The sequence below is a fragment of the Cucumis sativus genome, chromosome 5, assembly GCF_000004075.3.
Source record: "Cucumis sativus cultivar 9930 chromosome 5, Cucumber_9930_V3, whole genome shotgun sequence".
NCBI lineage: Eukaryota > Viridiplantae > Streptophyta > Magnoliopsida > Cucurbitales > Cucurbitaceae > Cucumis > Cucumis sativus.
This window is the reverse complement of record NC_026659.2, coordinates 7,347,790-7,372,499: the sequence shown is the minus strand read 5'-3', so window position 1 is coordinate 7,372,499 and position 24,710 is coordinate 7,347,790. Positions and strand designations below refer to the sequence as shown.

The 24,710-nt window shown below is 32.7% G+C and overlaps 1 protein-coding gene and 1 long non-coding RNA gene across 8 annotated transcripts; both read right to left on the bottom strand.

The window, feature by feature from the left end:
* Nucleotides 1-298: 298 nt before the first annotated feature.
* On the bottom strand, nt 299-4,209 carry LOC116403679. Of its 4 annotated transcripts, none has more exons than XR_004216469.1 (6): nt 4,022-4,209; nt 3,203-3,786; nt 2,731-2,855; nt 1,960-2,079; nt 1,202-1,514; nt 299-435 (listed from the first exon to the last, which is right to left on the bottom strand). It is a non-coding gene; the product is annotated as an uncharacterized LOC116403679 (long non-coding RNA). The 4 variants fall into 4 exon arrangements; XR_004216468.1 differs by having other exon boundaries at nt 1,451-1,514; XR_004216470.1 differs by having other exon boundaries at nt 1,451-1,514; nt 2,743-2,855.
* An 8,162-nt stretch (nt 4,210-12,371) lies between these two features.
* LOC101215853 (integrator complex subunit 9 homolog) lies at nt 12,372-22,535 on the bottom strand. Of its 4 annotated transcripts, none has more exons than XM_004146415.3 (12): nt 22,213-22,416; nt 20,393-20,458; nt 19,901-20,281; nt 19,582-19,796; nt 18,258-18,581; nt 17,938-18,136; nt 17,501-17,593; nt 17,314-17,405; nt 16,828-16,945; nt 16,647-16,732; nt 13,202-13,253; nt 12,372-13,106 (listed from the first exon to the last, which is right to left on the bottom strand). In XM_004146415.3, the coding sequence occupies exons 2-12, from the start codon at nt 20,399-20,401 to the stop codon at nt 12,594-12,596; spliced, it is 2,082 nt and encodes a 693-aa protein (XP_004146463.1). In that variant the 5' UTR covers nt 20,402-20,458; nt 22,213-22,416; the 3' UTR covers nt 12,372-12,593. The 4 variants fall into 4 exon arrangements, with proteins under 4 accessions (XP_004146463.1, XP_011655058.1, XP_011655059.1 ...); XM_011656756.2 differs by having other exon boundaries at nt 17,938-18,139; nt 22,213-22,415; XM_011656757.2 differs by having other exon boundaries at nt 12,792-13,106; nt 16,654-16,732; nt 17,938-18,139; nt 22,213-22,532.
* Between the last annotated feature and the right edge of the window lie 2,175 nt (nt 22,536-24,710).

The window sequence follows — 24,710 nt, the reverse complement described above, 5'->3', positions numbered from 1 at the left end:
TGGTATTCACAACAATTAATAACGGTCACAAATTCATATATTACGACATGTTTTTCCTGTTGCAAATTACTCGATTACTACAAATTTTTTCTGTTCTCTTTGCCACTCCGCCATTACACGAACCATTTGAATGACAATAATGTAGCCGACAATGACAATTTTGAATTTATAATTATTGACACCCATATAGAAAAAAATAGCCGACACTTTAATATATATACGCTATAATACAATTTATAATATTCGTACATTTCCAATCAACTTCCAACAATTTACAAGTACGGAATCCTAGCCCTTAATCAAAAAATATTTTAAATTGCATCAGAATACATATAACAAGATTTTCTGCTAAAACATAAACGACCAACCGAGAATGTTCGTCTCTGAAAGTGTTCTTTGAAAGTAAACTCATGAAGTTGTCGATTCCAGTTGAACCTACAAAGACAACATGAATATAAGCATCCATTATAGGACAAGAGAGTAAAACTCGCTTCATTTTTTTTTTTTAAATATGACTTAGGATTCAAATGTGTTTTCAAGGAAGGTGAAAAGTTCACCAAAAAGTTGTGATAAAAGAAGAACAAAAGGTATAGATATAGAAATATAGTCACGAGAAGACACAAGAGTATACATGGAAAGAGGAAAGAAAACATAGAAGAGTAAACATGGGACGATGATGAAAGAAAACATAAAAGAGTAATCACGGGAAGAGGAAAGAAAACATAGAAGCTACCCGAGGTTTTCAGAATTGAAAAGAATCATGGGGGAAGGGGAGAAAAAGGTTGCTTATGCATACAAAAATTGCATAAGAACTGTCCTAACAATCACCCAGTCATTCCACAAAGGATTATCTCACAAAACTTCCTACCAAACAATCCACAAGTGAAGAATGGTGAAAAACTACAATAATGAATGGTAGCAAACAAACATATCAACTAAACTAACGATATGCCAAGAGAACTCTAAATGAAAGAAATGAAGATTTCACAATTAACTTTAACTTAGCTGAATGTCAAGCCAAGAAGATTGTAGCCAAGATTCTTAATTAGTAAGGATTTACATCAAATCATCATTACATAATTCCATGAACAAATGGAGGAATGAGTTAAAAGCATTGATAAAATTTGTTGAGTTAAGAAAGAGTTTTTAAGCAACAATATGCATCATAGCCCAACAAACAGTGGTATTTGCTAATAACAACCTAATGAATTCCTCCCCTGCATCCCAGCCCAGCCATAGAAATTTTATCTCAGCAAATTTAATCCAAATAAATACCTGGTTGAATATTATTGGTAGAATTGGAAGGTAGAATTCAGTAACAAACTAAACAAGTTAATGAGCGAAAAACAAAAATCCGAGAATTATTTGAGAAAATCGTACCTGATACGACCATGTGCATCGAAAAAAAATACCAAAATCCTACATGAAAAATTTAACAGAAAAGATATACCTCCAACTAAAATGTTGTATGATTCTCTATTGAACTAAAAAGTCTCAGCTGAAGCATATCCAACCTATAAATTCAGGAAAACAACATAACAATTAAATCATAAAACCCAAAGAACACATAAATTACTGCAAAAAAAAAATCAGCATAAGCAAAAATATTGATGACAGAAGGAATGACTACAAACAATGAACTATGCATGCTTTACTCTCACATGTGCAAGAAAGAATAATTGATGCCACACATAAAGTCAAAGAATTACAAGTTAATTAAATTTCTAAAACGACATGTCGTGGAGGAGATACAAGTGGTTGTTTTGACATGACATAGAGAAATCAACAACACTGGTGTGGTTAAGAATCACGAGTCAATTCATCTGAATCTGAATCACTAGCATTATAGTCTATCGCAATCAATGTTAGCTTATGAAATTAGCAAGATATGTTGAAAGAGGATGGATAAGATAAGGAAAAGACATTAACAAATAAGAGATTTATATTGTAACAATCAACCTGGATGTTTATCACTAACTTTCCAGACCGACGATCGACTTCTTGATGCTTTTGTCATCTGAATTCTTCCCCAAAATCAAAATACATCAAAATACACTTGACACCTTTAAAATTAGCTTGCTGTAAAATAGAGTAATACAAAAGAAACAGGAAAAAAAAAAAGAAAGCAATGTCACAACCACATATTACTATACAAGTACAAACAATAGAAATAGTGAAACTTTGGTTAAATATGTTCATATTGTGGGTAAAATGAAAGCATTTGAAGAGAAAGGAGAAGAAAATGGCAGTGGAAAGGAGGGGGGAGATTATCTGAGAAGTAGAATGGGGGAAAAATCTGAAAACACGCTTATACCATAATATAAGGCATTGTATATTCATATTTGAAAACACCAAAAAGTTCAGTCCTATAACAGTTCTCAAATGTACTCTTCACAGTTCCACATTTGTTTCTATATTTTTTTTTATAGAATATGAAAGCTAACCTAAACAGTAAAATGTAAAGAGCAAGATAGAAAATGTGGAAGCTTTAAGAGCACATTCAATAACATTTGCCTTTTTATTCTTCTGTTCTAAAAGACTCCTCCAGTTGACACTGATTTTTCTCTACTTTCGAATTAATTTCAACGATAAGATTTTTTAATAATATCTCATATAAGCAAGCACAAAGCAAACACAAACAGTATTTATCAACTAAATTTCTAAAAAAAAAAAAAACAAACAAAATTGAGGAACATGACTAAGAAGTAAAGCAGAGGAAAAGTAGAATACGTTGGAGGTTACCGCAAGATTGGAATAACGGTGCTTCCATTACCACAACCCAACCTTCAAAACTTTACAATACTTCTTACAAGAAACCAGTTCACGGGGAATTCCTTCAACAAATACTGCCTTTCCTGAACCCCAAATATAAAATACTCAAATCACAACCAAACTAAGAGAAACAACAAAGTTAGGTTGCTACGAATACAAAAATGTTCAAATACTAAGGAAAACAAAAACATGATGTAGATAAAAATTGAGAACAAGGAAGGAGGAGCATTCTTCACAGAAAAAAAATTAAAACCAAAGTCAAAAAATATTACAAGAAAGAACTTTACCCAAAATTTTCCGTTCAATCAAATACTAAACAAAAGTCATTTTCTACACCTTTAAAATCCACTTTATTATGTTCATGAATGATAATTTTTATGTGATAGAAATTTGAATAGTTCAAATGTAAACAAAACAAGATTAATGTTACCTTCCCTAGCAGGTTGATCATCCTAGCAATTTAAAATCAGCCCACTAGCTTCATGAATTCATAAATAGAAGTGTTGAAATCACATTAGACAACCATGAATATATATTATACTAGAGTAGAGGCACAACTACTATACATGAGTACCATTACATAGATGTAAAAGAAATGATAATTTTCTTTTTCATTTAATATATAATTTGTAATCTACAAATAAAATTGGTCAGATAGATGATGTTAATCTGCAGCATGGACGCCGATCATGCCAACTCCATGTAAGGAATATATAATTTGTACAATTTCTTCCATCATTTTGATTGAGAAGTACGGGAATCAGATTAAAAAAAACAATGATTTATCATTTTTTTAATGAAAACAACACCTTTCATCATATATCAAAACTAAACAACAAACAAAATCAAGGCCAGTGAACTCATAGATTCATTGATGGGATCGAAAATTTCATCAACTTTTTCTATTTGAGTCTTTGTTCTAGAGATAAATAGGGGCATTAGAGAAAGGAATCTTCTCATTTGTGAACTTTGTGACCGCATCTCCCTCACATGCATGAAGAAAAGTAGAAACCTCTGTAACAAGGAAAAACAATGCTTTTTAGTGATGAATATAGGTGAACTTGTGTGATTCATTTTTAAGACATGAATCTCCAAAGTTCAAACAATCAAGAGAGGGGGAAAGTTCAAATTAGCAGAATCCATCGTTAATTTCGATTATACAAATGGAAATACCAAATAATGGTAGATACGAACCGATGAAGAAGCAACAGATGAAGAAAAAAATTAGCAAATAATTGTAGATACGAACCGATGACTTCAAATGGAAAACCCTCATCACGAAAGCCTCCGCCTCAACGACCACCAAAGCAGCCACCTCCCCTATCATCGTCGCCACGGTCACCTTCTCGATGGCATTTGAAGACGGAACGTGATGGTCGGATTGAGGGTTGATGCCGGAATCGCACAAGGGTTAAAGCTTTCGTTCGGTAAGGGTTTAAGAATCAGGAAAATTTCTTATTTAATAAAATTTTCATTTAAAATGAATTTATTTTAATAAATTAAATAAATTATTTTCTAATCTTTTATGACAACAAATAACTGTCGCGGTAGGCGAAATCCGAAAAATTCCGTCTTTTCCCGTAAAAAACGCGTATTTTGACCTTTTGTGACAGTTTTTTTCTTCTTCTTTCAATTTAGGATATATACAACTGTCATAATAGATAGTTTTTCTTCTAGTGTGATGATAACTCTAATTCTCTCATAGTTTGTTGGTAGTGTTCTTATTAATTGTTTAACATAATTTTGTAGTTGAATTGGCATCCTTTCCAGCTCAACCCTACTGCACCCAAAGAAGGTGTTGTTAAGACTGAATATTACAGGAGTAAGTTTGGAATTCAATCTGAACAGATGGAAGCTCGGATGGCAGAGGTTTTCCTGATGAACAATTATGAAAGCATCTCATTTGTATTCTTTTCTAATCAGTTTGTCACCCTTGAATGCTAAGTTGCTATGCAATTTGGATATCTTTCAAGTGTTTAGGAGTCTTGGACTGAATTATGACACTTCTGGGTTGACGTAAGTGTAAAAGCATCTAGAATAGACTTTGAAAGTAAGATTTTTGCTAACACTTGCATTGTATTTTCAAGGAAAATACTCTAGACAACCATAAGCTTATATATTTGGCAAGTCAACGAGGCTTAGGCAAACAACGTGATCTTGTGGAGGAGTTGTGCATCGAATACTTTACTCAAGGAAAATACATTTCCACATTAGTGATCAGTAACTCAATTGTGACAAAGATTTTAGAATGATATGATTTCTTCAAGATCTTAGGATGATGTGATTTCTGTAATTGTGAACAGCCCTTATTATTACATATACTTTGTGTTTTATGATTAAGAACGATGTTCATAACTCGTTTTGTAATAGAACGATATGTTTCTATGTTTTAAGTATATTGTAATGACCAACTATATGTATATGTCTAATTATATATATGAAATTTGTTAGTTATTTGATTGAAGGTTTAGTTTGATTCAAGAAAGGTAAATAGTTCAATTGATCATGTTGTATACCATTGTTGGACTTCAAAATAGGTGCAATATTATTATATCGGTATTTCAAATTGTATAATTTTTCATTTGAAAGAAAAAAAAAGTCTTGACATGTAAAATGTGTTCTTGACGTTTATAAATTGTCAAGTATATATTTACTTGACGTGTAAAAGCTGTCAAACAAAAAACCCGTTTATTTTTTACATTGGATTACTTGAGGCATAAAAAATGTCAAGTAATCTTATATACTTGACGCCTTTTATCTGTCAGGTATAATTGTACTTGACGCTTAAAAGTTATCAAGTAAACTTCCCTTATTCTGGACACTGGATTACTTGACACATTAAAAAGTGTTAAATTATCAAGTAAACTTTCCTTATTCTGGACACTGGATTACTTGACACATTAAAAAGTGTTAAGTAAACAGATACTTGTTTACTTGACAGTTTTTAAGCATCAAGTATTGCCAGTTTTGTAGTAGTGCTACAATTTGTCATTTTAATGGTTTTAAATAAGAAAATTGATAATATTCTATCGAAAATAAAACAACATTGAAAATGTATATACATTTCAAGTTGTGGATTAAAAATGAGGTTTAACTTTTAAAAAAATGGAGAATATTTCCTGCGAGGAACCCAATCCCTGCGCAATCTCCGTGGGAAATTCCCGCCCCATTCTCCATGGGAAAACTGGTGGAGATGGGGAGTGAGATAGGGCCATAGAAACGGGGACAGGGAGTGAGATCCATGACCTTGCTCCATCCCGTGGACATCTATAACTAAGTTACCTAAGTCATCTTAATGAAATAGAAATCTAACTAGTTAACGAAGTTACATCTAGCGGTTACTATTTCGTGGTCAGTTCTTATGCAAACTCATTGCATAGGATACCCTCACTCGCATTGAACTACAAGAATGCGTTGGATTATCACGTTTATATCAAATACAAAGTGAGTTGTATCCATAGTGTTACCAGGATAAGATATCAAGTCTTATCTCTATATTATAGACTTTTTAAGCTGATCTCGAGCATTGATCCCCATATTTTTCTACATACTGTTCAAGACTCATCAAACAACTTTGGATGTTAGTTTATTGGATTCAGGATATTAAGAAAAAACTAATAATATAATCAATAACATTTATTATAATAATAACATTTTATTAATAACGGTCAATGGATTATATTTATAATTTACGAGTTTTAGGGCATAAATCCCAACAAATTTCTACTTAGACTAAAACTCTAGTCTCTATGGGATGTACATAATAAAGTAATCCTCTAACATTGGAAATGGTAAAATGTACAAGTATATTACATAAAACGTATATATACAAATACAATAAACTAGGACATCCTTATACCTATTACACATCTCTCACTTGCCCTAGATTACCTAAGGTACATAACTTGTAGACCTAGACTTTCTAGATGACCCTTGAACACTTTAGTCGCGAGAGTCTTCGTAAATGGATCAACAATATGCTCCATTATCAACATAATATAAAGTGATGGACATGTTCATGTTTGGAACAACTTCCAATTCTTGCCGGAACTTCTTGAGCCAAACTGCTTCTTTTGCTGCTTCACAAGCAACAACATATTTAGCCTCCATAGTATAGTCTGCAATGCATCTTTGTTTGATGCTACGTCATACCACAACTCTCCTGTTCAGGGTGAACACTGATCCCGACGTGGATTTCTTAGAATCCTTAATGGTTTGAAAATCAGAGTCAATGTATCCTATAAGGATCAAATCCTTAGCTTCATATACTAGCATGTAGTCTCTCGTTCTTCTTACATACTTGAGAATCATTTTAATCACTGTTCAGTGGTCTAACCTTGGGTTGGACGGATATCTACTAGCTATTCCTACTGCATAACAAATGTATGGCCTAGTGCAAAGCCTAACATACATTAAGTTGTCCACAATTGAGGCATAGGGAATGTGTTTCATATCCTCAACTTCTTGAGGTGTCTTAGGACACTGTTCCTTAAACAAGTGAACCATGTGCCTAAAAGGTAATAAACCCTTCTTAAAGTTCTGCATCGAATATCAAACCAACATTTTATCGATATAGGTTGCCTGAGACAGTGCTAGCATTTTATTCTTACGATCTCTGATGATTTGTATCCCAATAACATATTGTGCCTCTCCTAAATCTTTCATTTGGAATTGGACTGCTAGCCAAGTTTTAACGCCATTTAGGTATATTACCAAAGAACAACAACATAATAGGTGTACTCCTTTACCTATTCATGAAAGCATTTGGGAAGAGTTGTCCATGAATTTTATCCCAGGTTTTCCAAAAACTCAAAGGCGGTATGATTCTGTCCTTGTCATAGTTTATCGATTTAGCAAAATGTCTCACTTCTTACCTTGTAGGAAAATATTGGATGTTGTTTATATAACTAATATGTTTTTTTCAAAAATTGGTATGTTTACATGGAATACCCTAGTCCACAGTTTCTGACTGTGATGTCAAGTTCCTAAGTCAATTTTAGAAGACACTTTGAAAAAAACTCAACACAACTCTCAAGTTTAGCACCACTAGTCACCCCCAAACCGATGGACAAATCGAGGTTACAAACATGCCACTTGCTAACCTAATAAGGTGCATTGGAGGAGATAAACCTAGGGAATGAGACCTTATCCTAGCCCAAGCAGAATTTGCTTATAATCATATGAAGAACCGAACAACAGGGAAGTCTCCATTTGAAAATGTGTATACTAAGTTACCTAGACTAACTGTTGATCTTACTAACATACCTTTCAATGTCGATCTTAGCTTTGAAGCTAAAAATATGGCAAAAAGGATAGCAAAGCTCCATAAAGATGTAACCGTCCAAATTGAGAAGATGAACCAAGTGTACAAAAGTCAACCCAATAAACACCAAAGACTTAAAGAATTCAAGGAAGGAGACCTAGTAAGGATTCACCTTTGGAAGGCAAGACTGCCGACTAAAATGTACAGCAAACTACAACCAAAGAAGATATGACCCTATCCAATAATCAAGAGATTTGGAGATAATGCATACAAGATTGATCTCTCCGATCACAAACACATCAACCATATCTTCAATGAGGCTAATATATTTGAGTATTTCCCTCTCGACCGGCTACATCTTTAAACCTAAAACTCGAGGACGAGTTTGCTCTTCTTAAGGGGAAAGTTTTGATGTAATTAGCTAGTTATTGTGCTGTTATGTTAAATATGTAGCTAGTTGCTATGCTGTTATTTTAAATATGTTTATGTCATTTCTGATATATTACTGTTATAATTAGAAGCTTATGTTATTAGCTGACTTTTTAGGTTTTAGTGTAAAAACAGTTAGTTTGTCATTTTGTGGATTTTAATAAAAAAAATCAGAGAAGATTTTTTTTAGCTCAGTTTCGTGTTTTCTGTTCAAGAACACAGACACACACAAACACACCAAGTAATTACACAATGGACTAGAAGGCAAGGTAAGCTTTCTTCATCTAAAAGTAATGAAATCATCCTTGTGTAAGAAAGTCAACGATTAATTTGACTTTGTTGTCCAATCAAAATTCAGGATAAGGAAGTGACAGTGATACGTGGCATTCTTCGGTTATTCTCACCGTCGGGCAGAAATAATCATTTCGGCATGGGAGGCTTCACCGAAGATGGTTATAAATAGGAGAAGTTTGGCCAATTTAAGAGCTACTTTTTCCTTATGTTTTCTTAAGAGGGAATTAGAAGAACTCCTAAGATTTTCAGTAAGCTACCACTAAGGATAAAAGCTCATGATAGCAGAAGAATTTACAGAACTATTCCTCAAACTAATATGGAAATCCCAAAATACCAGTACAATGGCAAAATTTAGAATCGAATCAAAATTTTAAATAAAAACTAAGCATGATCTCAGTTTAAAAGATACAAAAAACTTACTTTTGTTGACATCTCTAAATTTGCAAACTACCGAATTAGGGATACCACCTGTCGGAGACCTTTCTATCCTCTGGGATGAGATTGTTTTGTGGGAACCAATTGGAATGGAAAAAAATTTAGAGATGTTTGAGAGAAACTCTTTTCTTTTTAGAGCAAAAACGTTGGCTTTTTTTCTTGATTAATTCATTAAAGAAAATTGTTTTCTTTTAAATACTTATAAATCTCTTTTCTTCAGGAAAAGGAGTAGAAAAGAATCATGAGATTTTATTAATTTAAAAAATATTAAATTAATAGATATTTCAAATCTGCTAATTAATTAACAATTAATCAATTGGTTAATAATTAATTAAATCATATTTAACTAATATTTCATTTAAATCTTTTTTAATAAATATCTCTCAAATGTCTTATAGATTTATATTAATTTAATCAGATCAAATTTAACTAAATAATATTAAACGAAGTTGTTAATTAATTATTCAATTAATTAATAACTAAATTAAATATCTTATATTTAATTTACGTTAAATTTGAATCATATTCAAATATAAGTTTCTCTCATACCCAATAATTTTAATGTAAATTCAATTCACATTAAATTAATATTTGAACACATTCAAATGTTTTATCTCTCATAAATTAATTTTGAATCATATCCAAAATTAACTTTATAAAATAAAGTTTGATCAACTTTATATCATAATGTATCACTATACATTATACTAATTTTCAAAGTAAATTTGAACATTTTAAATTACAACCAATATAAATAAATATCATTACCCTTAACAAGCTAGGAACGGGACCTAATTGACGTATAGATCAGAAACTACAACAATCTAAGATTAATTGGCTAAACTCATTGACCACATTAATCAATATTCGTTAACTGTGTACACTCCACTAAAGACTCACAGCTGAACTCTTCTCACTGTAGATATATTTTTGTGTCCATGGATATAGACAAATAACAGTAAGTTAGTCCTTCATGAATGTTCATAACACCAGCTGAGTCAATTTACCGTTTTACCCCTGGGTTACCTCTATTCCTTAAATATCAGTGCTTCTCTAATGAACAACTTGTTTATGGTCAAACCAACAAACAAAAATCTCTCTCGTGCCATAGAGAGGATAAGGCCCTTTGTTCAAGTCTTGAAAACATCATTTAAGGGAACACTCATCTACTTACTCTAAAATAAGGAAGGAGTAAATTTCATCTTGTGTAATTATGTTTTTAGCTTCCCACACGGTCATGTCCCGAGTCGGCGATCTGGTCACTCTCCCGAGTACAAATCAAAGGACAATCCCTCGCGAATAGGATTTCATAACACACTCAGAACTTAAACTAAGTTACTTAGGTCATCCTAATGAAATAGAAACATAATTAGTTAACGGAGAGTTACATCTAGTGGTTACTATTTCGCGATCTGATCTTATGCAATCTCATTGCATAAGATACTCTTACTCACATATCAACTGCATGAACGCGTTGAATCATTGTGTTTATATTAAATACAAAGTGAGTTGTATCTATAATGTTACCAAGATAAGGTACCCAACCTTATCTCTATACTATAGACTCTTTAAGCTGATCTCGAACATTGATCCTTGTATGTCTCTACATACTGTTCAAGACTCATTAAATAACTTAGTATGTTAGTTTATTGGATTTGGGTTATTAAGACAAAACTAACAATATAATCAATAACAATTATTACAATAATAACACTTTATTAACAATGGTCAATGAATTATATTTACAATCTACGAGTTTTAGGATATAAATCCCAACAACCACAAGACCAATTTCGAAGAGAATTTGCAAGGAAGTGTAAGAGGACATTGGCTAAAAGCTTAGGCGAGGAAGATATTTAATAAGTAGTTCTTCCTAAAAATGTTTTAAAAAATAAAAGGGTTTTAATGTATTTAAATTCTTAAATGTATTTCTATTTGAAACCCTGAGTTACATAATTTCTCTTATGCTTTCAATCCTTAAAACACATGAGATTTATAAATGAAGTGGATTTGATATGAACTTGAATAATGTGATGAGGTGATCTTCGGTACCTTGTGTGATAAGATGCGTCACACTTGTTATGTATTTTGGTGTGGGATGCCTTATCCTTGTTTTATGATATGGGATAAGATTCCATATTCTAGTTGTTTAAACAGAAGTAGGATGTCTCATACTTTATGTGTGATCTAGCATTGGATGACGCGTTATGAGTGATGGAATTCATGGTGAATTGTTGTTGTGTTGAGATCACTCTACACAGCTGCAATCAACCAAAAAAGTGTGGTAAATGCTTAAGCTGAGAAAAAGATACAAAGATGTAGTTAAATATGTAAAATGATTCTACTATACCATTACATGATATTACAAAGATTATGTTTATAAGCTCACGACTTAAAAGAAAATGATTTCCATGCAATATATATATTTAATGATGAGATTGAATTATGTTAATCACTTGACACATTGAAATGATTTTCCTTAGACTCAATGTTTTATTATTTTAACACATTATTTGTATCGCATGATTTGGCAAAATGATTTATAACGCGTTAAGGCATATTTGACTTATGAAATGTGTTAATAAAAAAACTCCACTCACTATACATTTATGTCTAACATTTCAAATATTTTGTTTTACATCCATGTAGCGAAGGACATCCAAGTCTACGAGGGGTTGACAACTTGTATCAAACCAAAAATTAGTTTCTAGAGAAGAGAAAGGTAAAAGATTAAACTGAGTTTAAAGAGTCCAGGATACATAAATAAATAAAGGTTACATAAATAAAAGAGATATGGAGAGTCAGATTAGCGAGGAAAGTAAGTAAGCAATAACCAGGACACAATTTTGTGGAAAGTCATGTAACAATACTATTTATAGTTAAATGTTAAAATACCAAGGAAAAGAAAATATTATCACTCATGGAAAATAAAAATAAGAATCCTAATGGAGATAACTTTTCGAGCTCCACATCTTTAGAGAATCCATGTATCCGATAGAAGTAGAAGAGTGGATTAATAGAGTCCGGATTAATAGAGTCTGAGAGTGTTATGAGATCATTGATTGTGCTGATGACCAAAAGGTTAAATTAGTTAAATCCATGCTACTAGAGGAAGCGTGAGAATGGTGGAATGAAGTTAAAGAGAAACTAAGCAAGGAAGCATGTCAAGATTAGGATATGTTTCAAGATATGTTTGGTATTATAGGAAGATGAGAATAAAAGAAATGGAAACCTTTATAGGAATATTCATGTCCAAATGGCACTTTTATCCTTTTACATCATACAAAGAAAAATGAGCAATGAGAAGCTTTGACGTGCCATTGCAGTTCAAGCTTCATCTCTTCATGTCAAACCCGGTCCGGTGCAAGGTAGAAGTAGCTAGAAGTAGTCTGAGTCCTTACTAAACTCCATCCATGACACTATCTAGAGCGTTGAAAATTTGAGCAGATAATGTTTTATCAACAACACTAATTATAGTTCTCGACTCCTGGATTTCTATCACACCTTTAGTTAGACCGTGTATGTGGATCACATGAACATCGTTCGGCTCGGCATCAGACATTTCTTGCTGCACAGAACCCTCAATGCCCATTTTTGATAACACGGTCAGAAGTTTTTCCAAATTTGGTTGACCCCAATGTACTAATGGCCTCTGGTACATGGCTACTTGCGTATTTTCAGAGAACAACTTGAACTTCCCACAATTTAATGAGAGCTCTCCCTTCAATCTTGTGATGTTTATATTTCCTTGATGCAACTTTCGCCAACAGAAACTCATAGCTGAATCTGAAGCAATCTCTAATTCTGAACTGTCTTTCAAGTTTGGTACATGTAAACTTTTGCCTTCAGAGTATGTAAAGACCGTGAATGATTCTGTATTTGTATTGATCAGCCGGCTCAAATTCTCAGGAAGCTACATCAAGTAAAATAAACAGGATGCAAATGTAGGTCCAGAAAATATATAAACTCAAGAATAATAGGAGATAATGCATATATAAAATACACTACCACGACAATTTTTGGCTGCAGGACCTTCAGCAACGGTCGTACCTTCTCCTGCCTTCAAAATAGGATATACAAGCACAAGATATAAAAAAACTAACCAATAGAACTCAAAAATTTCAAAACATTGAAGAAAAACGAAGAGAAAATATTAGTTTTGGTCTCAGTTCACGCCAAGTGTCCTATTAGAAGCTCTCAACTCTAAAAGAATTCTACAAACAATTGTTTGACAGCTCCACGTTTTTTAATTGATGCAACGTGTTGAAGCAAAGATCAAAGTGGATGATAGAACACTAGTATAGTGTTTCTATTTTATTGATATCTCAAACAGAAAATTACAATATTAAAGAACAAACAAGTAAAAGAACCCTTACCCTCTGCCCTTCCTTCCTTGGAAGGAATGTTGCATCCCATTAACTTCACCAAATTCTTCATGCCTTTCTTCCCTCCCCAATTCCCTATTTATAATCATCTAAGTGTCTTATATAACTCACTACCCTTAGCCCTATCTAAATCTAGGTATCTAACATTACTCGAGACTTCAAAAACACCTTGTCCTTAAGGTGTGCTTACAAATATGATCACAAAAATTTACCCCCTCTTCTTTTTTCTTTTTTTTTTTATTACAACTCTTCAAAGTGATATGCTCATCAAGTTTGAAAAAAAAATTCCCTTCAACTTCAAAAAATTCTGGACTCCAAACGGATCCCTTGCCTTCAGCCCATAGCCCAAAATATTCTTCCTTCAGAACCCACAAACCAGCCAATTATTACCGAATCTTCCTTTCCCCACCTTTAGGCACGTTTTTCGTCTCCCCCATTCTTGAAAATCTCCACCCACTTCATCTACACAATAATGGACCTCCACTATTTTATTTATCAAAAGTTGAAGTCCATATAACAAAAGTTGAAGCCCACTAGGAAAAATAAAGCCCAAGATTTTAAGGTTTATTTCTCTTGCCCTATTCTTCTCTCCTATCACTTTCTGCCACGTCATTGGCATCCTTACGTGTGCAACTTCAACTTCTTCACACGATTCTTCCATCTTCCCGATCATCTCTTTGGACCACCGTAGATTGTCATTTGCCAGCGTTTTCTTCCTTCTTCGCATCCAGACGAATGCCACCATCTTCTTTTCCCATCCACTTGTCGACTTTTTCTTTCTCCTTCACATCCAGACGACGGCCGACTTTGACTTCTTTTTCCATCGCAAACAGATAACTTTCGGCTACTTCATTCTCCGTTGCAACCAACCAGTTTCTGTTTCCCTAAGCAACAACTTTTTCTTCACTTGAATCTTCGTTTCAAGGAACATTATTGCTGCATTGATTCCTTTCCCCAAATCATTCTGTTTTACTTTTGGAAATTCCGTTCGACCCCCCAAAAAAATGAATCGAAATCCTTGCCAATAAACACTGGAAATTTGTTAGACCACCACTGTTATTTACTTATAATAGAAGAAAGAAAAATAAATCAGTTAATTAAAAATTAGAAGAGGAAGTTAAGAGAGGAAAGAAGGGGTGACAGTTACTTGGAAGACAGTTACTGGGAAGAAGGAATTAAATCGATGAGAAGGGGAATGGAGAAGGGAGCCAGTTTTGAAGTAAAAGAGGTCTGCAATACTCCTTGAAAGACGGGGGAAGCAGAAGGCTGGTGTTCTGTGTTCTGGTTTGGTTTTTAGTATTTTGTTTTGTGTGTTGTTTTTGGTATTTTGGATTAGGAGGTTTACTTTGCTTGTTGATTGTGAACCGTGTTTTTAAAGGCTCAAGGCGCACTAAGGCGCAATGGTCCTTTGGAGCCTAGGCACAAGGCGCAAGGCGCACAAAAAGGAACAGGCTTTTTTTCAGAAGGCGCACTATATACAAAAAGAAAATATATATATGTACACACACACATGTTGAGCAGAGCAACAACGTATAAAATATAAGTATATAACCAAGGTGGAAATGAGACTTAACTCTAGTTTATAAAAATTATAAAATTAGTTTTCTACCCAAAAAAACAAAGTACAACAGAAAACTACTCTTTGAAATGTATAAATTATTCTTTAAAGCGGAAGCAAAAAGGGAACGGAAGAGGTCGATGAAGACATGCGTTGAAGAAAAGCTGTGCGGGAGAAGAAGAGTCGTTTCTTAACTTTCATGTAATAGGTTTAAAAAACCTATATAATAATTTTTTTTAACTAAAGCCTAGCCCATTAGTTATAAAAAAGCCCACGCTTAATGCGACTTAAGCCTAGGCACGCCTCAAGGAAGGCGTGCGCCTAAGCCGAGCTTTAGTGAAAACGCTTGGCTTCTTCACAAATAAGTCCCATCTGCGCGACTTGAACCTAGGCGTGCGCCTTAGTGAGCCTTTTAAAACACTGATTGTGAATTATCTGTAACGTGACTCATTTTGCTGAGTTTCACAATTTGTTTATTATTGTAAGTTGTGTTTGAATTATCAATATAATAGAAACACTGCATCAGTGTTCTATCAAAATTCTATCTTCTTGAATGTGTTTGGATCACTCATTTCGTCTTTAATTCCTATCATCTTCATTCGTTCTTCATTCTTGGTTTCTTTCGACGGTATATTTCTTCCTTCGACGGTACTGTCCATCGTCAACATTTGACTTGCCGATGTTGTGCTTCCTACACTAACTTTCTTCGCCAAGTCTTTGATGTACTTAATATGTTGTTGTTTCTCTGTTTGATCCTCTAAGCGCTCAATAATCATGTTGCTCGTTTTCGATTCCTCAATTATTTCAAGTATGGATTCTTCACCTTGCTCTACCTTATTCTCACTCATCTTTATTTGGCTGAATGGCTCTTCTGTTTCACTCGTCGTAGATCTCTCACGAATCACGTCTTTAATATATTTCATCAGCGAATCTTCTTTGATATCTCTCCTTTTCGCTTCTTCCCTCTCCTTAAACAACTTTTGGTTTTTTGATTTCTTTCCTTTTTGTTTCTTCCTTCCCTATCATTTCAATCCACTTTAATATCAGCTGGTTGTTTTCCTCGATTTGAATTCTCAACTGCTCCACATTTTTTATTATGGATTTCCGAGTTTTTGTGACTGCCATTTGCCTTCGATCTCCCAGGAAAAGAATGCTCTGATACCAATTTGATAGAACACTGATATAGTGTTTCTATTTTATTGATATCTCAAACAGAAAATTACAATATTAAAGAACAAACAAGTAAAAGAACCCTAACCCTTTGCCCTTCCTTTCTTTCAAGGAATGTTGCAGCCCATTAACTTCACCAAATTCTTCATGCCTTTCTTCCCTCCCCAACTCCCTATTTATAACCATCTAACTGCCTTGTATAACTAACTACCCTTAGCCCTATCTAAACCTAGGTATCTAACAGTGGAATACCAAACATATCAAAGAAAATAAAGCAACTCATATTGTATGCGCACAAGAATATTGGACTAGAGAGAATGAGGAGAAAAATGAACCATACTTTATACCAGATTGGAATGAACATTGAAGGACCTTCATAGACATAGGCTTGAACGGTAAGAGAGAAAGCTCAACATCAAGTCCCTTCTGCATATTATGCGTGGAGTATTAACATCAACGCCACTAAAGATATGCACTCTTGGAAGTAAAAGACAATAGTAAATGTGTGGAATCATAAGCACCTCTAGAACAAGTAAAGAGCTAGGATCCCCACACCAACGTCGAAGCAAGTGGACCACTGGACCAAGTCGTAAGCTCCAGTGAGGACAAAATACAATGCATGGTTCCTGCCAGTTTATTCTACAGAGAGTCCAATTCTCAAAGATTATAATGGTCCAAAACAAAACTTACTACTATATGTTTATATCACTAAGCTGTTAATTATTTATGATAAACAAAAAAAGATTTGTACAAGAGTTCACAATATCCAACCTTCTTAACTCTCAAATTCAATTCTGACAACCGGTAGATAGAAAAAGACTTCAAAGGCACATACTAGATAGCCCTACATTCCTAAGTATTCATCTTACTTACTGTGATTCTTAAAAAACTAAATGAAAATTGAACCAAAATTGTAAAACTGAAAGAACATGTCACAGGAAGAAATTCATAGATTGTACGTTATCTTTGTGTATGAAGATGAAAAGAAATCTTAGGCTAAACCATACAATAATTTGGGTGAATGAATGGCAGGAACGACATGAAGCTTGTTCTCTTTAAGGAGCTCAACAAATGTAAACATCGGCTCTCCAGAAAATAACTGCAACACCAACCATTACGTAAGATTAACATTATACTATGATTTGACAAACAGCTCCAAGTATATTGAAACAACTAAAACAAAAAAATTCAAACCTTATGTTGTCTTTGCCTGCATAGCCATTCTGGTATAGCATTGGCAAATGTCAACAACTCCTCAGCTACAGAAGAAATAAAATATATAGGAACCTACAAATTTAGTGGCATATTCCGTATGAAGAAAGGAATCAACAAATATATAAACTAAGCTTATGCTCTAGAACTCTAATGATATGTACCCTCTATATCCTCTAAGCTCTTACCTTCATGTCAATTATTCAAAGTTTGCTAAATCGGCTAAATGAGAATATCAGCTCTTGATGGATTTCTAAAAAATAACTAACAATATATGTGGAACTAGTTCGTCATTAAAATACAAATAAACCACGGTGGTTAATGAATGGATTCCCATTGCAGACAATTATAGCTTAAATTTGAATTTTGAAGAGTACTATTTAAATATAAAAAGGAAGAATGGAGAAGAGTTTACTAACCTTCAGATCTGAATAATCTAGTGAAGCTGATATCTGCTCTAGAAGTTGCAGGTTTACACCAAGTCGATTGATAGGAATAAGGACTGAACCACCAGATTCAACAGACTGGATAGCACAAGAACAGATAAAATAAAGTTTTTCTGATTCCTCCACTGTCTCAGCAGGATAACTCAATAAATTAGCCAAAGTCTCCTCCTTACTACTAAATAACACAAAAACACACCCTCAGGAAACATATTTGATGAATTGTCCAAGAGAGTGAGAAAAATACTATAGACTTTTCGTGCAAGATACAATATCAAAGCAGAAGCATAAAATACCTGAGAGGCAATAAGGTGTTGTCTATAAGTGATACTCTTGTATCATTCTCTACGTCATTCATAAATGCCAGAGACGAGAAGTCAGAATAAATAATTGTCTCCTTCTGAAGAGCAAGGTAATCAAAATCCATTGCGTTGGAGGAAAAAAAGATAGAACTTGAAATATATGCAATGTCTCTCTTTGGGCAATTAATAGTCCAGTTACAAGAGCCAATTTCAAGACCAGAGCTGAATGCCTTTATAACTAGTGTGCCATTATAACATGTTTCTTCCCCATATCTAAGAGTTTCAACCTTCTGCATGCAATCCTTAACGTCAGCTGCACTGAGAAAAATATCCTTAGTTACATCCAAGGACATTTATGAATAAAGAGTGACAGCAAAATCCATTAATTTTGAGTGGCGACTTCCTTACTTTAGTGTCTTTGGTAATTAACTTAAAAGCTCTTATCAAAAGAATACATTGAAAAGCAACATACATATGATCAAAACCCAAGTTGAGAGTAGAAAGACATAAGTTTCATAAGACTCTAAAACTAAAGTTAGGAAAGCAAAAGAAAACAATATCCAAGAAAAGGAATCTTCACTCCATAACAGACTGTAGAGCTTGTAGAATTCTGAAACAATTCCCACATCAGAGCAACAACGGAAACTTAACAACCCAATTAATAAGGAAACCTTTAGTTGGAAGGCCTTCCTTTAGTAGGGGTGTTTTGGAGGGCTTGTATTTCTGTATGCTTTTGTATTTTTTTTTTTTTTTTTTCATTTTTTCTCAATAAAAGTTGTTTAAATTAAAGAGAGAGAGAGTGAGAGAGCCCAAACCTGATGGTTAGCAAAGGAGAAAGAAATGTAAACTCAATAACAAGGCCCCCAAAGGCTTTGGCTTCAAGGATTCCAACCAAAGGAAGGCCAAGATAATGTCAAGATAATTATATGCAACAAACAAATGCAGTATACAACAGAGTTCAAGTCATGACACCACAGCTGTAAGCTTCCAAATTTAAATCAAATAAAATTCTTATAACAAAGATCGAGAAATGGTTCACAAACACCATCAAAGGAAAAGTATACCAGAACAAAATATAAATCAAAGAAAATTCTTTAATTTCCTTTGTTCATGGACAAGATCCACAATGGTACAATATGAAAATGATTATCAGTTATTAAAAAAATAATAAAATAGATCTTTGTCAATCAGAATAAACAGGCACCCACTACCCAGATCTTCATCTAATTACTTCTGTTTCTGTTTTTGTCTTTCCACTTCCAGCTTGGCTTTAAGAGGCCTATGTAAAAGTATTCGAAGGAATATTAAATAACTATACCTGTACATGGGCATCCAACCGCCAAAATCTGCTCTATCCTGCCCAAAAGCCACTTCTCTTAGCTTATGATGAAGCAAACTTAGATCTTCCTGCCTCATCCACTGTGAGATAGCATCATCTTCCGATCCATAAAACTGTTTGAATTCCATATGCATGGCAATAAGGTCATCCATCATAATTTTTCCAAGCCTGGCAGTTGCTTCAGTCACATATATCTAAGAAAAGGGCAATTAAAAGTATGTGAAATCAAGTTTTCACAGTACCGTGAAACTTATCATGGCCACACAAGATCCAATTCAAAGAAAATAATATAATCTACCTTTGCAGAGAACCCCTTCTCTCGAGTCAAAAAGGGCAGTCCTAGCATGCCCATTGGACTAGAAATCAAAACAATATTAGTGAAAGATGGGTTCCAGAGGCACAAGTTCTTAATGATTTTGTAGCAAGGCTCCGCTTTTATCAAATAACCAACGTCAAGTGGCTTTTCAGTTTCATCAGACACATTATCCAAATCGAGAGAACCATGGCCCAGATGACTTGATGGTTCTTTATCTGAAAGAACATCCAAATCAGATGGAACAGGAGAAAAGATAGAGAGAGCTGAAAAGTCCACAGGGCAGTCAAATTGGATTCGAAATCCACAAACATTGAGCATATGACATGGTGGCATATAGAAGCATCCACCTTTGCTTAAACAAGTCTGAAATAGAAAAAGAAAAAATTATTAGTTATTATAAAAGAAATTAATTTCCATGACTTCACACGTATAAAAGCATTGAACTAATATACCAGATATTAAGAAGCAACTTACAAATTCCATGAGAATCAAGAGAAGTCAAATTTGTCCTTGATGCACCCACACTTAGGGTAAAACAGCCTACATGAGCAAAAAAGTCAGAAATTTGAAAACCATCATAATATGCTTATCTGGCCTCCAGGAAAAAATTAATTTAGAAAATCGCACAAATATGGGTGGTGCGCATCTATCTTTATTTTTTTCCAATTTGGTAAGAAAACTTTCATTGAATGTACAAGAAACCAAAAAGGTTAAACATAAAAGGTTACAAATACATGGACTGAGCGTAAAACCCCAAAATAAACACAATCTAAGGGATCTTATGAAAGCTAAATAGACATTCAATCAAAAACAGATTTTAAACATCAATAAGAAATTCGACAACATAACAGCGCTACTGTAACACGACCAAAATTTTACATTGCCATCTGTTCAAAGAAACACACTCACAACAACATTTAACAACAAACTTTTTCTCAACAAAACTACAAGAGTTCCCATAAAACTAATACTGAAAATATCTATTTAATCAAATTCAACAAAACTTACCAAAACTAAACAGATTCAAACTAATGTAAGCTTAAACACCATAAACCACTAAAGCCTATTACAAACTCTCAACTTAAAGCCAACTAAAAACAAATTTGAATCTAAAACAAAGTTTCAAAATTCCAAATGTGCAAAAGAAAAAAAAATTCATAAAACAAGCAACAAAGTAAAGAAATATTTTTAATGGTTAATCTTTCTCAGGCTCCCTCCTCAGCATCACCAAGATCGTAATACCCATCAACACCAACAAAATCAGGTGAGGGTACACATGTGTACTGGTAAGTAGCCTAGGCCTAAAAGGCCCCTAAACACATACAAGCAACCATTGCAAAATATACAACCAAAGTAGGCAATATTTACATCATGCAAAACTCATGAACTATCTTATCATATACTAGGAAGCCTGGACACCGACACTCTACACACAACACGACACGACAATACACCCAATTTCTAGAACTATAGGACACGACACGTTAGAGACAAGTTATAATTTTTTATTTTTTTAAATAATATATGTGATGATACTTGTAGATAAATTACCCATATATGTTAGAACATAACAATACTTCTTTAAAACATAAATAAAAAGTACATCAGTTGTCTGAATTCATTAAAATGTTCCAAACTACAATACAAATACAAAATCCTAAATAGAGATCACACTTTCATCACTATGAGTATTGGTATATGTAGACATGGACGAAGATGCCATCTAGTATAAAAAGATAGAATGAATTCATTAAAAAAATGTTCTCAAAACAAAAACAATAAAATACACGTTTCCAAAGAACACATTGTCTCCCAAATTTGATTAAACCAAAACAAAATGTAAAAACGTGGATGATTGACTACTTTTGGTAGATGTAGCCGTAGAGGAAGATGCCATCTAGTATAAAAAAAATAGAATGAATTCATTAAATAATGTTCTCAAAACAAAAACATGAAGATACACCTTTCCAAAGAACACATCATGTCTCTCAAATCTGATTAAACCAAAAATTCCAGAGAATATTCCAAAAACTCACACCATATATGTACAAATTCCATATCAAATAAATACAAAAAATACATAAATTTTTTTAAAAAGAAATACACCACAAAAGCCCAAGGCCTAAACCATGTCTCATACAAATTTCAGCATCTCCTTTGGACTACATATAAAAATGAATAAAAAAACATACATACAGATATATGTACACACACACACACATATTATATATATTCAGTCAAAACAGTTGAAACATTCCTCAAAGGTAGATATACAAAAAAAAAGGGGGAAAAACCTTTAAACCGAGACAGCAAGTAACCAAAACGAAGGGCAAGCGCGGCTGGTCTGATCGGATTTACAGTCTCTGGCGTCGTCTGATTGTAGAGGGTGAGCGGCGATCGCCGCTTCCGTCTGATCGGAAGGGAGGGGCCGAACGTTGGAGATTGGAGAGCACTAGAGCAAAGTGAAAAGTGCGATTTGATTTTGACAAAAGGGGCTGGACGTTGAATATTATGGGCCTGTTTGCCCAAGGATTTACCAAGTTCACTCCATTGTTTGGCCCACAAATTTGTTTAAGAAAGATTTAGACAAATTAATTAGGAAATTTCACAAATATCCTAAGTTATTTTTTTTTATTAAGTTTTTCTATACTTGTAGTATAATTATAATCTTATCATACTTATAAATTTATATATAATTTTTAAATTAAATTCAAATTATTCCCTTATTTATATTATACTAATTTAAATAATAAATTTATTATTTAGTCTATTAATTAATGTATAACTTTATTATAAAATTAATTAGAAATGTTTTATTAATATAAAATAAATATTGTCTAAATATAGAATAATTAAATAATTAAATATAACATTATCTCATTATTTTCGTCACTCGTTAAGTGAAAAAAGTTCCAACATTGGCGAGAACTTTGACTTCTTCATCATTTAATTTCGGTTGTTTCGTTTTCAATATTGTTCCTCAGTTTATTTCAAAATTTTGTTTTCTTTAAACTTCTTATTACTTGTCTTCCTTAATTACTTTCATTTTTTATTTCTTCAAATTTCGATTTTTTTTCAAAATTCGTACTTTACCTAAATTTTGTTTATACATATATACAACATCACATATATAATTATATATGGTAAGACGTTCGAATTCTTTCATTCGTTAATTTTTTTTTTTTTTTTTTTGTTATTTTGTTTATCACATAAACTACATCATTCCAACAGAATATTGATTTAAATTATATGTATATATATAGTAAATATTACTAAAATAGTAGTAAACGACACATTCTCAATATATCTCTAATATACGGGGAGTATATCATACATACATATTATCACGTTATATATATTTTAAAGGATCAATATATACTTTAATATATTTGTAAGTTATTATAGTTTTGTTAAGTGATTTAGTTTATATATACCTATCTTATTTACAACATTGTTTATGATCATTGTTGTTTGTGTTTCATGTTACGGTAAGAAATTTATATCTTTAATATACACTATATTATAACAAATATACTCCAAAAAAATACTATTTAATATGTCATACATGCAATTTCTCATACAAAATACTAGAGAATATATCATATGTATTCCTATTAACATAAATAATATTCATATAACATCATCAAATTTAATTCATTTTACTAACGTTATATTTTACATATACTTATCATAAACATTTAGTTCTAAAATACACACAATGACTGACATTTATACTCATGAAATACAAAATTACTGATCATAAACATTTATGTCAATAATGTACACTTTCTTATTCCAAATATACTTATAATATACCTAGTAAACATTTTATCTCCATTAAACCAAAATCTTATAAAGTTTATGGAATAACGAACACGATAGTATAATATACTCTATCATATTAAAAATATGTTCATATAACGTTTCAGTGTTTCCATACTACTAGCGACATAACAATTCATCATAATATAAATTACACAAAGTTTTCAAAAAAGTCTAATTTTTACTTCAACACATAACTTTTAGCATTAAATTTATTCTATTCAATTTCAAATTCCTAAAGTTTTTGTGATAACAATTTGAAAATTGGTCATTCAAATGGTTGACTATTGAGCTCTAATTTTTCTTCCTTTGGCTGCAAATCCAAATTTTGTTGTAAAGGGTGACCTCATTATCTTTAATGATTGATTTCCTCTCCCCGGGCTCCTCCTCAAAGCTTGATTGTAAGCAAAAATTATCTCTTTTGCCTGATTATTCATGTCAATCTTATAATGATATATAAAATATATTATGTTATATATTTAAAATATTTATGTTATACATACATTAATTGTTTATGATTAGATTTATTATAGCTAGCATGTTTTCTGACTTTCTAATTGGATTCATGGCAATCTAATGTAATATTCTTATCTATGTAAAGTCTTGGAATTGATTGTATAGAGTTTTGCAACTATATTTGATGAATATCGTTGATCATATATATATTTATGAAACTGTTGCTGGACAACTATACAAGACTATTAGATCAGCACACAATACATGAACAAAAATATAATTGAATTACAATTTTTTTTTTAAATATTGAAACATGCTTGATGGTTTTAAAATGTTATAAACAAGTGCATTCTTGATGGTTTTAAAATGTCATAAACAAGTGCATTCTTGACAGTTTTAAAATGTCATAAACATGTACATTCTTGACGGTTTTAAAACGTCATAAACAAGTGCATTCTTAACAGATTTAAAATGTCATAAACAAGTTCATTCTTGACGGTTTTAAAATGTCATG